Source organism: Vipera berus (genome assembly GCF_964194415.1).
Source record: "Vipera berus genome assembly, chromosome: 1".
NCBI classification, from domain to species: domain Eukaryota; kingdom Metazoa; phylum Chordata; class Lepidosauria; order Squamata; family Viperidae; genus Vipera; species Vipera berus.
In genome coordinates, this window is record NC_138202.1 from 117,083,995 (window position 1) to 117,096,617 (window position 12,623).

Consider the following 12,623-nt stretch of genomic DNA (forward strand, 5'->3'; position numbering starts at 1 on the left):
AATACTCTGACTTTGTAGGCCTGTAGCAAGCTGTTCACAAATGGCAAAAGCAGAAATAACAATAGGGATGAGAGCAGGGCTGAGGACAATAATTCTTTTCCTAACCTCAGCTTCTGCTAAAGCTGGAAACAATGTCAGGCCCCAGGAAACCCTACCAATTGAATTTTGAAAGATACAACTGCCCCAGAGCAGTGATGTGGTTTCCTATTATTTTGAGACAGAAAGCCCACAAATATGTATAACAAGATTAACAGTATTATCATTTTAAAAAGGGAGAGAGGAATTGCATCACCCCAATTTAGAAAGTCCTGACCCTGTCTATGTATTTCATGTGGTCTACCCAACTTTATCTGCCCTCCCATTGTACCTCCCCACATAAAAATTGCACCCTCTGCATTTAGAATTACACAGAGAGAGATTATCTTGAACAAGGCAAAGGAGGAAACTGGTTTGTATTCCAATAAAGCCCAATGTTCTAGCCCCACACAACGAAACACTGAAAATTAAAAAGTAATCCCTTTTTAATTTTCAGTATTATAAACTAGCTAGAGTCATTCATAAGATGTGTCATTAGGAGCATTCTGTCCAGCAGCACAAATAATAAATAAGTTCCCGATTCTGCAGAATACATCAATTTAATTATAACTAATCTCACTGATCCCATAGAATTCTTATATTAATATTAAACTTACATAAGATCACGATGCATTTGTTAAATTGAGTTGTATATTATCGGGATTTTAAGAGGTAGATGATTTAAAAGACCGTGTGGTGAAATGTATTACTGTGTATTTTCCAGGCCAGAAACGTAAATTACTTTGAATGCGGTATGGGAAAATTGAGATACAATCCTGATTTCACTTTGATCCATTGGCTGCAGCAATAGAATGTTCACATGCAAAGTTTTCTCTTTTGACATCTCATGCATGCATATATAGGTAGGACCATATTTTCTGGGAAAAATATGTTCAGGGTAGGCATGGGCCTAAGTATCTAGGAGTTTTCTAAGTAAATTAGTTTTGTTGGAAGCAGCATTCTCTACAAGTTACTATGTTGTACAATATTCTATGTAACTCTACTGTAGACAAAGTTACCCATGAAAATCAGACAATTATCTCCATATCTCGTTTGGTCTAGCAAATATGTGAACTGCCTAATGCAGTTTTTTATATTAGTTTATAGAAATCAGTTAGCTGATATCTGATGACAGCCCCGAGCAGAAACTTACTTCTGACAAATTCAAATCCAGCACAAACATTAGATAGCCCCTTAGTTAATCCTCTAAATGTATGGCCATTTACAAAAGCTGATCTTGGCTGATTTCAGAAAGCTAAGCAGGGTCAAGGCTGGTTAAGTGCTTGGATGGGAGACTTATCAGGAACTGCAGGCTGAACTGGGAAGTCAAAAAGGCTTCATCCCTAAGCAGAACTGTAGTAGTCCCCTATTAGAACAGCAAAAAACTTTGGAGAGTACTTTGGCAATGAGTAAACTAAATTGTCAAACAAACAGATGTCTGCTGAAACTGGATCTCGTATATTTTGACGTATGCAATCTAAATTTCAAATTAGTAATGAGTACTTGGCCTTTAGCCATTATTAAAGATATCAACAAATATGGGTGCTCTTAAGAATGACAGACCCAGCTGGACTAAATGAGAATTTTCATTGCACGAGAGAATGAAGCTACAGTATACTAAACAGTCAATTGCTCATTTGCAATGAGACTATGTAAATTATTTATATACCTTTGGGAGAAGATTCATAGCTTGTTCTCCTGCCCTTCCGAATTAACAGATACTTGGTGCAGTGCTTGGTGGTCTTGATAGTAAACACTCATTGTATGTTTATGTAACAGCCATCTAGGCCTGGGAAGTGCTGGCTCCTCCCTCAACCCTGATACAAATTGCTTCTTGACCATCCTTCCTTTAGCAGCTACATTTTTCCCCCCAAATGGTTTAGGGCAGGGGTGTCAAACTGCCAGCCCACAGGCTGGATGCATCATAGCAAATCCGCGCCCACCCCATTGCCGGCAATGGCAAAAAAGTCAGGAAACGTCATGACACGTCACATGACATTGCGAGTTTGACACCACTTGTTTAGGGACCTTTGTTTAGAGGTTCAGCCCAGAAAACTCAGATCAGGCACAACTTCAATAGCACAAAGCTACTGTCCTCACTTGGCAAGGAGCCAACGTATGCAAACCATTCTTCTTGAACTACAGAAGAAACACAAGAAAACAGAAGCAGCAGGATTTCTATTGTTCAACAATGATATCATATAGGGAAAAATGACAGTATAGGCAGAAGGAGCAGGGGAGAAATTTAAACTGCTAAATTTCAAGAAAATTGTCTGGTATTAAACATGTTTCGTATTTTATATATAATTCATATGGATAAATTTGCACAACTGGCCTGGCTTTTAGTAACACTTGGAATCATCATCTTGATTAATATTAGCTATTATTAATTGCTTAAGCAAAAGTATACTGTCATCAAAATTTGTAATATTAATCCCAAAGCCATTACTGTTTTACAGTAATTTAAAGAAATCCCCAGTAAGCAACATATTACAGTCTATTATACATCATCCTTGAACTATAACCTCTAACAATTGATCCACAAGAATGCTGGATTTTTTAACATTTAACTTAGAGTTATTATATTAAATTGCTTGATCAGCCAGAGGATTTCTTCTGATGCCTTCAATTATTAAGTAGCATTACAATAAGGTAACATGAAAGAAATGTATTCCAAGTAAAAAGTTTCAGCTGTGAATACCGTAAATGGCTCTATATAAATGTATATATTATGTATACAATGTCTGTGTATATGTATATGTGTATGTGCATGTTTATGTGTATATGCATATATATATATATATATAGTAAATTTTACTGACAGTTAGTTTCAGCTGTGAATACCATAAATGGCTCTATATAAATGTATATATATAATGTATATATATAATATATACAGTATAATGTGTGTGCATATATGTATATGTGTGTGTGTGTGTATGTGTATGTGTATATGTATATGTAGGGCTTTTTTTGTCATAGAATGCACCGGAACAGAGTTCCGGCATCATTTTTCGACAGATTTTCCAGAGTTGCATTCTTTTCCTATTGTTACCTTTCCTATCCTCATTTGCTTTTGAAAATGCCCCACTGCCTCCTCTAGGAAGAACCATGAGGCGCTGGAGCACGATAGCCAGAGCGTGGCTTGATTGGCTGGGTTGGACTATGTGGTGTGGAAGCCGATGGTGGCGGTGGGAGACACATAAACATGGAGGCCATCTTTCACAAGAGGGTGAGTGAGCCTTTTGCCTAGCGAGAGGACTGATAACCACAGTGCAAGCATCAGAGAATTAGAGAAGAAAGTGTTCAGTTCTTGAAATAAAAAGATCTGAGATATCAGACTTCAAGTGAGTCCATAATCAAGCAGCCACAATTTGAGAACAATTCAGTCCAACTAACAATGGTGTTAATTTTTTCTACATGCCACCAAGCATGCCATACATCTCCCCAAATCATGGAAGCTCATTTCTAGGGCATTGTTCCTTCCTGTCAGATTCTTTGAATCCTAGCTGACAGGCACTTCCAAAGAAGTACCCCTAGCTTTCAGGCAAATATTTCTATTCAAAATCTTTGGTTAGATTTAAATCTGGGTATTTTTCAAATGAAGCATTCTCTACTCTTCATAGAAGCCTGTTGGCTTCAAAATTTATTATTAACAACTCTAGAAATGATTCAGGATATTCTTTTCTTCTCTAGTACCCAACAATATATTGAATGTCATGCCGGAGTGATATGTTCTTGCATATATTCTTCTCCCTACTATCACTGTCAATCAATATTGTATATTTACTGAAGATACTCAGCCCCAGAGGGACCTTTATTTTCTCCTTCAACATGTAGCATGTATGTGTGTATAAACTTCAGCAAATTTTCAGATTTTCTCTAAGCCTGATAAAATCTCCATTATCATTTACATAAAGAATGGTATTTGCGGTACTGACAACAATTTCTGGTGAAAATTGCAACAAAATATTTAATGAATGCTTAAATTCAAGCCGCCCATGCTTTTTCTTTCAAAAGAACTTGCATTATACACCCCCACATGGCTGCAAAGACTAAGTACTGTAATCTGCCTTGGATACATCACCTTCAAGAACCATCTGGTGCCCTCCTTCCCATCCCTATCCTGTTCACATTGTCATAAAATGTTAAGATTGGAATAATCAAAGACTTTGGGACTGCCCATACTAATGACCCACAGAATTGTCTCCAACAGCTCTGGAAATGTCAATTCTTGCTTCATGTCCTCCACCTTGTTTTGTCTGCCCTTTGTTGTGTTTTGCCAATTAAATGTTTCAATGTTACTGGTTGCTTAATCAACATCAAGTTAGATCTTTGTTAGCTGATCTGAGTGATGTCTGTACTTGCTCTGATCTGGATATAGGCACTGTGTAGACATGAGCAGCATGTTGATCAAACTGTAAATCACCTGAAAATAATGTTTTAATATTCTACAGCCATTAAACATGCTTAGTCCTTATTTGGGTACTAGGGAAATCGCCTTTCAGGTTCCTTTTCATCAGCTTTTAAGTAACAAGATAAACCTATCTACCAGCTTTTTTTTTTTTTAGAAAAGTAAGAATTCTAGGCAGATTTTTTTGTGAGAAAATTGTGTGGAATGTTTAGTAAAAGGCAGGTGGAATTGATACAAGAAGCACTCAATTGTAAAAATTATCCCAAATCCCCCTAATTAAAGGAATGACCTGTCAGCAAATTATTCAACCCTTTGGACAATACTCAGAGCTACTCCATTTGCAGCTGACAGCACCTTTGCTCTCCTGAAGAAGCAGGCTCTGCTGTTTGCAAGAAGCAGTTGTAGCAATGGGAGTTGTTAAATTTGAAAGAATTCCAGCGCAAACATCTCCTAATATCCCATTAATATTAACCGTGCTCGTTTGTTACAGTTATATCCAGTCTTTCCTTCAGAAGTTCAAGGTAGTATGTATCTCTTTCCATGAGCTTCATGATTGAGAGGAGACTCTTCTCTGGGTTTTCCTGGACTTAACCCTACATCACAAACAGTAACACTGAGACTAACCAGGGGAAAACACTACAGGTAGTCCTTGCCTTAGGACCACAATTGAGCCCAAAATTTATATTGCTAAGTGAGACATTTGTTAAATGAGTTTTGCCTCCTTTTACGAATTTTCTTGCCCAGTTAAATGAATCACTGCAGTTGTTAAGTTAGCAACACGGCTATTAAGTGAAGCTGGCTTCCCCATTGACTTTGCTTGTCAGGAGGTCACAAAAGGGGGTCACATGACCCCGGGACACTGCAAGCATCACGAGTCAGTTGCCAAGCATCTGAATTTTGATCACATGACCCCAGGGATGCTGCAGTGGTCCTACGTGTGAAAAACGGTCCTAACTCACTTTTTTCAGTGCCGCTGTAACTTGGAACGGTCATTAAATGAACTGTTGTAAGTTGAGGACTACCTGTACCTTTTTCAGTTCTGGAAAAACATATTCTTAGCCAAGTCTGTGTCTGACCTACAGGAAAATGCAGAACTATTTGGGCTTATTTGATTCCCTGAACCAACATGGCAATTATTTCTTATTTAGCATGTCAGTCTGGCCCCTTGACCTAAGAATCTTTATTTGAAGAAGCAGAATGTCATCCTTAAAACTGCTTCCTCTTCCAAAGAACCTTTCAAGGCAACGTCTGTAGCACATGACAGGCACACCGCAACACTATTCCATTCTATTTAGACAAACAAGTGGAGGGAACTGAGTTGGGTTCAAAAAAAAAAGATTTTACTTGTAAGAAAAAGAATATAAAACTATAGCATAATTATAAATAACCACATAAATTACACTATACGGAAACATACACCAAAAACGATGATTCCCTTTCTAAAAGAATCTCCCATTTAAAGAGATGATATTCAGACAGGTTATCAGAGATAACCACAGCAAACGAAGACAAACGTTACAGGAGAAAATCAGTGCAATGGTGTCCTTTGCATCCCGATATGTAGTCACTGTTTTTTCGGAGAGAGAGAAAAGGATTCACTGAAAAGGATTCCTTTCCGGAGAGAGAAGCAGTTTCTGTCATTCCCTTCAGTAACTTGAAAAGAGCCCATTCCTTGCGTAAAGTACTTCATGCTTGGAATTAGGCAGTGCATTTTTTCAGTCTAGCCCAGGCAGCTGCACTTCTACTCCTGACTTCTCCAGACAGACAAGCTCCTGACTTCCTCATTCCAGAAGATCAGCAAGTCTTATATTTGTTTGGGGGGGGAGGGGGGGAGAGGGTGCCAGTAGGAAAAGTGGACTGCTCTTTGTAGTATCATCTCCTCTGACCCCACAAAATTACAGGCTACTCAACTGGAAGCCCCTAGATTTCTAAATTGTGTTCTGGAGAACACAATTTAACAGATTTTGAGCGCCTGTTACTCGTCCCAGCTTCTGCCAACCTAGCAGTTCGAAAGCATGTAAAAATGCAAGTAGAAAAATAGGGACCACTACGGTGGGAAGGTAACAGCGTTCCGTGCGCCTTTGGCGTCTAGTCATGCCGGCCACATGACCACGGAGACGTCCTCGGACAAGCGCTGGCTCTTCGGCTTTGAAACGGAGATGAGCACCGGCCCCTAGAGTCGGAAACGACTAGCACGCACGTGCGGGGGAACCTTTACCTTTTACCTAAGAACAAACAAAAGTTCTCAAATGCAGCCAATTTTCTTAACCACAGTTTTACCTCTTGATCAGTTTGTGAATTTTTTTTTTAAAAAAGCTAACAAGTTCCCCAGCCTCAACAGGTTTGAAAAATGCTTGTCCAAAGCAACAGCGCCATCTATTGAATGCATTTTTATAAACTTTACTGGTAGAACTGGGAATAATCTTGGTATTATTATCAGTGAGCTTGATTGTTGTGTTTAGTAACATTTCACAAGAGAATTCTTTCATGGGATAGTCTCCTGTCCTGATTAGAAATACTGTAGTTATGTTCATAGAGGAAGCAAAAATTGCAGATCAATTTCTCAACAGGGCAGTCTAAATTCTAGTTGCATTTGTCTGCTGGACTAGTCTTCTTTTGCACCCTTTGGCTCCTAATAGCTAGCTTCCTAAGTTTTACCTTACTATACAAACTGATAAGCTACGGTTTACTGTTTCAGTTTACAGAGTAGGCTCCAGTTCACATACTATGCTAGGTCAGGTAAGTCAATACAGGCTTCTCCCAACATGTGAACTCAGCTTCTGCTTTGTAGCGCAAGAGATTAGGACTCCTTATGAAACAACTAATTGTGGCAATTAGCTTAAGAAAACCAAATGGGAAGACTATGTACAAGGTTTCTTTAGAAGAACAGCCCCCCCCTCCCCGCCAACCTATTCACATCATTCAAAAAATGATTTCATACTAAGTGGACAAATCGCCCTAGCTTTAAAAGGTATAAATTTCCATTCAAATAGCACTCTCTTCTTATTTAGAGAGCTGTTGTCCAAGATTGAACAATATTAAGCTATCCATCTTAAAATCACAAAGAGAGAATCCTCTCCTAAAAAGAGGCATCTGCCACAATAGGTTTTCTTGTCTAATGTTCCTATGCTGTATATATTAGAGAAAGGGAAGGCTCTGCATGTGGATATTGCTACAAAATATCAGGCTAGTTTTACCCAAACCACGGAAGTAGGGTCTGCTACTAGCTCTGCTCCTTCTAGAAATGCATGTCCTGTCCTGACACATGCACAAAAGGGGAAGGGCTTTTCTTGTGACCTTACAAGGTTGTCATTCTGCTCTGGCTTGCAGTCAGTGCTGGGCATCACATATAGATTCTTTTGGGACTGCATTGCAATCTTCTACGGGGGGCCTGTTTGCGGAGATTTCCCCTGGCCATTATTCTATTCTGTTCCGTTCTATTGTTCTCAATGCATAGATGGGAGGACTGAGATGTATTTATTAAACCAATTTAAATTTAATAGCACATTTTTATTGCCTCATTTTAGGCAAGACTCTCCTCTTTCCATATTCAGCATATGAAAATTGCTGGTGGCCTGGTTACTGTAAAACAAGACTGTCCATCTCATACCTTCACTGATACTTTTTTCCAAAAGCCATATTCAATTTATAATCTGTAAGTTTTGGTTTCTTAAGCTACAACATCCACTCAGACCTATACACTTCTGCCGTTTTATTTTCAAGCTCTCTCTGAACTCACCAACATTCTTTGAAGGATACTAACATTTTTGGTGTGAATGTCTTTTCAGAAATATGCGTCATCTCCATTATTCCTGTCATCAACTCTGAATTTTGCTATACCAAATAAATATTTGAACCACTGGTTTTTAATTCCAATTATATCATTGTCTGCTAAAGTGTTGGGAAAAAGCTAAGGAGAAATCATCCTCTCTGTATGAATACCCTCAGGCGGAATTCAGATTGCCATGTAACCAAGGTTTTACCAGTTCACAAGTATCTTGTAAGATGCCTAGTTCTACAAAATGTGTCATAGCCTTAGTGAGAATATTTTTTAAACGTAGCAATATGTCATTCATGCTGCTGTTTTAGGGAGCAGGAAGAGCAGAGTAAAAATGTTCCATGTCTCAAAAAACTAGGAACTGATTACTCTATATATTCTAAACAATCTCAGATTTATTCTGATTAACAGAAATATTTAAATACTATTTCTTACAACTTTACAGCTGTTCTTGAAATACAGATTTTGTTAAATCAACACAGAGCCCTAAACAGAAATTCCACGTGATAAGGAAATAGTGGAGATGTGAAAGAAACAGGGACCAATATTCATTCACAAATTTTATCCTAATCTGGATGGATGGCACTTATTATTTGGGTACTTTAAAAGTCAGTGCTTTCTTTGGCAAATGCTGCCTTTATCATTCATTTATAAAGTTATTGCCATTACCAAACAAACAAGCCTAGAATGCAGGTCTAGCATCTCTTTGAGGTTAAAACCTGTTTTATTTGTACTACACATATACCTGACAAAACAGAAACCTGCATAAGGTTTCAGGTGTCCTTGTTTATCCAGGTAACAACTGACAATAAACTAGATAGATGTTTCCTCATTGCTTTTTGCCAATAATGTAATAGTTGCATTCCGAGGTAGTGAACTAGAGATAAACGACTTTCTTCTTGTTATTCAGAACTGAGCTGACCCGAGTTTTGAAGATTCTCATGACAAGGGAAAAAAGCAGCACTTGGTTGACGAGATCATCAATTCTAAAGTCCTTTGATAAATATGGAAAGCAGAAAAAGATCTTAAGAGATCCCAATGTGAATCTGGGCCCAAAGTCAGAGCTGACCCTTGACATAAGTCCGCCTGTGGTATTTCCCTGGTGCTAGCATCTCCAGAGTCAGATCTGTTATGACTGCTGTAAGACCCCACACACGGTGAGGACCATGAAGGAAGACAGGCATTGTATAGCGGTAGACACCATCACGGCAGTAGTGGGTGTAGCCCTGGTTCTTTTCTTGTAGCAAGTGGGAGAAAGACAGTGTGAAGACAGCCTCAACCTGTAAATTGAACAATGAAGATTGAGTGGAAGCATAAATTGTCCCGTTTAGTTGTGGGATAACTATCTTCTCCTCCATCCAAATCTTTTGGAAGTAATTAGTTCAGATTTTAAATTGTAATATTGGGGGGGGAGAGGATCAGAAACACAGAGAAGCACACAAAAAGAGTGGGGGAGAGACAGGTTCAGAAAGAGAAACATCTGGTATCAAAAAGGAAAGAAAATGATGCAGCCCATCCATATGGTCCCTCCCAGAAGTTGCTTATGCTCCACTTAAGAGATTACTTCCAAGGGAATTAGTGCTTAGCACAGGAAGATTGCCAATAGAACATCACTGAGAATTTTCTTTCATACCCATCTTCCTGGAAAAATATACTGAATAAAAAAAGCATGTGATACACTGTCACTGTGTTTTAGTTAATATTCTGATTCACCTCTTGGGAGTTAGGTTTCAGTGCCAGGTCCTCCAGAGGCCCCAAGTTTGCTAGTACAGGAGCCACCATCATATTAGTCTGAAAAAAGGCAGAATTAAACAGATGTGAGTTCTTGGCTACTCCATGCTTACTCTTGCAAGGCATATCCCAAGTAGCACATTAAACCCCTAGCCCAGCCCTTTCTGTTTTCTGGAAATTTTCCATTTCTTTCATCTCAGACAGCAATTGCAAAAAAAGGTTTTTCCCCTACTGATCCTAGCGAAAAACAGGATATCCATTGTGATTTCATGACAGAAACCTCATCTTATCCCTGAAGATATGGGGATACATTAAGCATTACCCTATCAGGAACAGGCCTCATGATTCCCCAGACACAGTCTTCCTTTAACTGTACACCCAGCTCTTCATGGGTCTCCCGCAATGCTGTGCTGATGGCATCCTGGTCAGTGTCATCACACTTTCCACCTGGGAAACTGCAAAAGCAAATCAGTTATTGTGCAGGGGACGTTTAGGAGGAGAAAATCTTAAGATTACTTGGGGTTGATGGGGACTCGAAAAGTCAAGTTTTTCCTGGACATCTTCTGGCTCAATCGCTAACTTTGTACAGGTTCCTTAATGAAGATACATCCTGTTGAATTGCCATCCTGCTTTTAAATAGCTCCCCAGTCTATATTGCTATTAAATGTTTGCACGCCAGTTGTAACGTTCAGCTAAACAATGTTTCCCTGCCCTTTCTTTAGAACAACTCTAGAACAATTGTGTCCTGCCTTCCTTTTGCAAAACTTTCATATATCTGGAGACCACTACCGGTATTATGCGTCTCTTTAATCTTCTCTAGACGCAGACTTTCAACTGTTCCTCAGAGAATTTATGAGATCCATCAAAGACAACAAAAGGTTGCAACTGGGGATTCCCGTCCGGGTGTTCTGCCATTTATCTTTGCATTTACCAAGGTGGAAGATCAAGCTGTCAGGTACCTGACTTGTCCTTTGTATAAACCGGTCAGAGTGCTGGAGCGCAGAGTGTACAGGATCGCTGGGTCCCCAGCCACAGAGCACAGAGATACCAGCACAGCTGCCCCAACAGTTTCTTTCCTGTATTGGACGGTGGATTTCTCTAGCAGTCCTCTGCACCGCTGCTCGTTTTCCCAGGATAAATATCTACGTACCAGACCCACACTGGTTATGGGTATATGGCGTGTACGCTGGCAGAGGTAGGGCAGAGAAGGAAGCATAGTGCCCTAAATGGGGGAAAAAGAGGAAGGGAAGAATTTCACCAGAATGGCAGCCCACACCTTGTGACTTAGTAATTCCTTCAGCCTCACCTCGAAGTTCTTAAGTTAGTCCAAACTTGTTGTGCAAGAGAGGCAGGGAGGGCTAAAGTCTGGAGTCCACACTCAAAACGTCTGCATTTCATCTTCCCTGTCAAATTTGGACCAACCACTCTTGGACTGCGACAGTCGGTTCGTATCATGTCAGGAAACGCGGCTGCGACCGTCGTACAAGCACAAAGACCCAGAAAATCCACGGAGAATTTGACAAGCCCAGACCAGGCAGGGGTTTAAGTCCTCCGTAGTCAGAGGACAAGAACTATCACAGGATGGTTAATCAGGGTACAGATCTCGGGCGTTTCGGTTTTGCCTTATCAGCTTCACCCAGGGTTCTCCATATAAGCAGGACATCATCTCCCGTCATCCTCAGCCAACCCAGCCTGAGGTAGATGGGAGCCGTAGTCCATCCCAGCGAGGAGATGCCGAAGCTTCTGAAACCGTCCCATTCAAAGTCTCCAGAAGCGCACACACACACACACACACACACACACACACACACACACACACACACACACACACAAAGAGGAGGTTCTTTCGATAGCAGCCACCAAGGAAAGGCACAACACACTCCTCGGTCTGCTACCGTAGTTACCCGCAAACTACGGTACCCGGCGACCCAACCAGCTACTTAGAGCAACCCAAAGCCGAGCAGAGAATCCCACTTCTCAGGTCTTCCTATTAGCCTCGCCCCGCCCCTCTACAAACATGGCGGGACAGAAAAGCTTCCCAGCTTGCTTTTCAACAAATGGGGGAATAGAGCGATGTCAGTGAAGGCGCACTTCCGCCAGGCCGAAACATGGAGAGCGCCAGTCTAACCTCGTAGAAACGTTCCTCCGTCAAAAGAGGGAATTCTTCGCCGAGAGCACCGTAAAACCGACAGCCGAGGACGCTGCCTCAACCAATGAGACCGGTGGGTGGCAAAGCCACGCCCCAAACTGAGAGGCTGGGCGGTGCAAGCAAGAGCTCCCTTGCCCCTGAAAAAGACCTTGAGGGCTCTTTAAGGCAGAGGTCTTCAAACTTGGCCCTTTTATGGCTTGTGGACTTCAACTCCCAGAATTCCTCAGCCACGCTCGCTGGCTGAGGAATTCTGGGAGTTGAAGTCCACAAGTCATAAAAGGGCCTAGTTTGAGGACCCCTGCTTTAAGGCATCCTGTTTTCTTTCAATGATTCACAGGAAAAGTCTGAACGCCACCCATTATACATGTATTCTTAGACTCTATCCATTTAACTTAAGTTGATGCTTTTGTGAAATTTTAAGGTATTCATCAAACAGTAATTTTAAAAATCCTTACTTTTCAGGACAGGCATTAACC

General features: G+C 40.5%; 1 protein-coding gene across 3 annotated transcripts; it reads right to left on the reverse strand.

The window, feature by feature from the left end:
* Positions 1-8,642: 8,642 nt before the first annotated feature.
* On the reverse strand, positions 8,643-12,188 carry NUDT8 (nudix hydrolase 8). Of its 3 annotated transcripts, none has more exons than XM_081315400.1 (5): positions 12,127-12,188; positions 10,958-11,220; positions 10,321-10,453; positions 9,981-10,058; positions 8,643-9,547 (listed from the first exon to the last, which is right to left on the reverse strand). In XM_081315400.1, exons 2-5 carry the CDS (start codon positions 11,212-11,214, stop codon positions 9,326-9,328), a joined length of 690 nt encoding a protein of 229 aa, XP_081171526.1. In that variant the 5' UTR covers positions 11,215-11,220; positions 12,127-12,188; the 3' UTR covers positions 8,643-9,325. The 3 variants fall into 3 exon arrangements, with proteins under 3 accessions (XP_081171526.1, XP_081171525.1, XP_081171524.1); XM_081315399.1 differs by lacking the exon at positions 12,127-12,188 and adding an exon at positions 11,305-12,033; XM_081315398.1 differs by lacking the exon at positions 12,127-12,188 and adding an exon at positions 11,798-12,032 and having other exon boundaries at positions 10,958-11,763.
* Between the last annotated feature and the right edge of the window lie 435 nt (positions 12,189-12,623).

What these genes read in the sequence shown, in the direction of transcription:
- NUDT8 (XM_081315400.1), bottom strand. Translation starts at nt 11,214, where the DNA reads ATGCTTCCTTCTCTGCCCTACCTCTGCCAGCGTACACGCCATATACCC. An exon ending in TTATACAAAGGACAAGTCAG is followed by an intron (nt 10,454 to 10,957) that starts GTACCTGACAGC and finishes TTGCTTTTGCAG; the next exon opens with TTTCCCAGGTGGAAAGTGTG. An exon ending in TGAAACCTAACTCCCAAGAG is followed by an intron (nt 9,548 to 9,980) that starts GTGAATCAGAAT and finishes TTCAATTTACAG; the next exon opens with GTTGAGGCTGTCTTCACACT.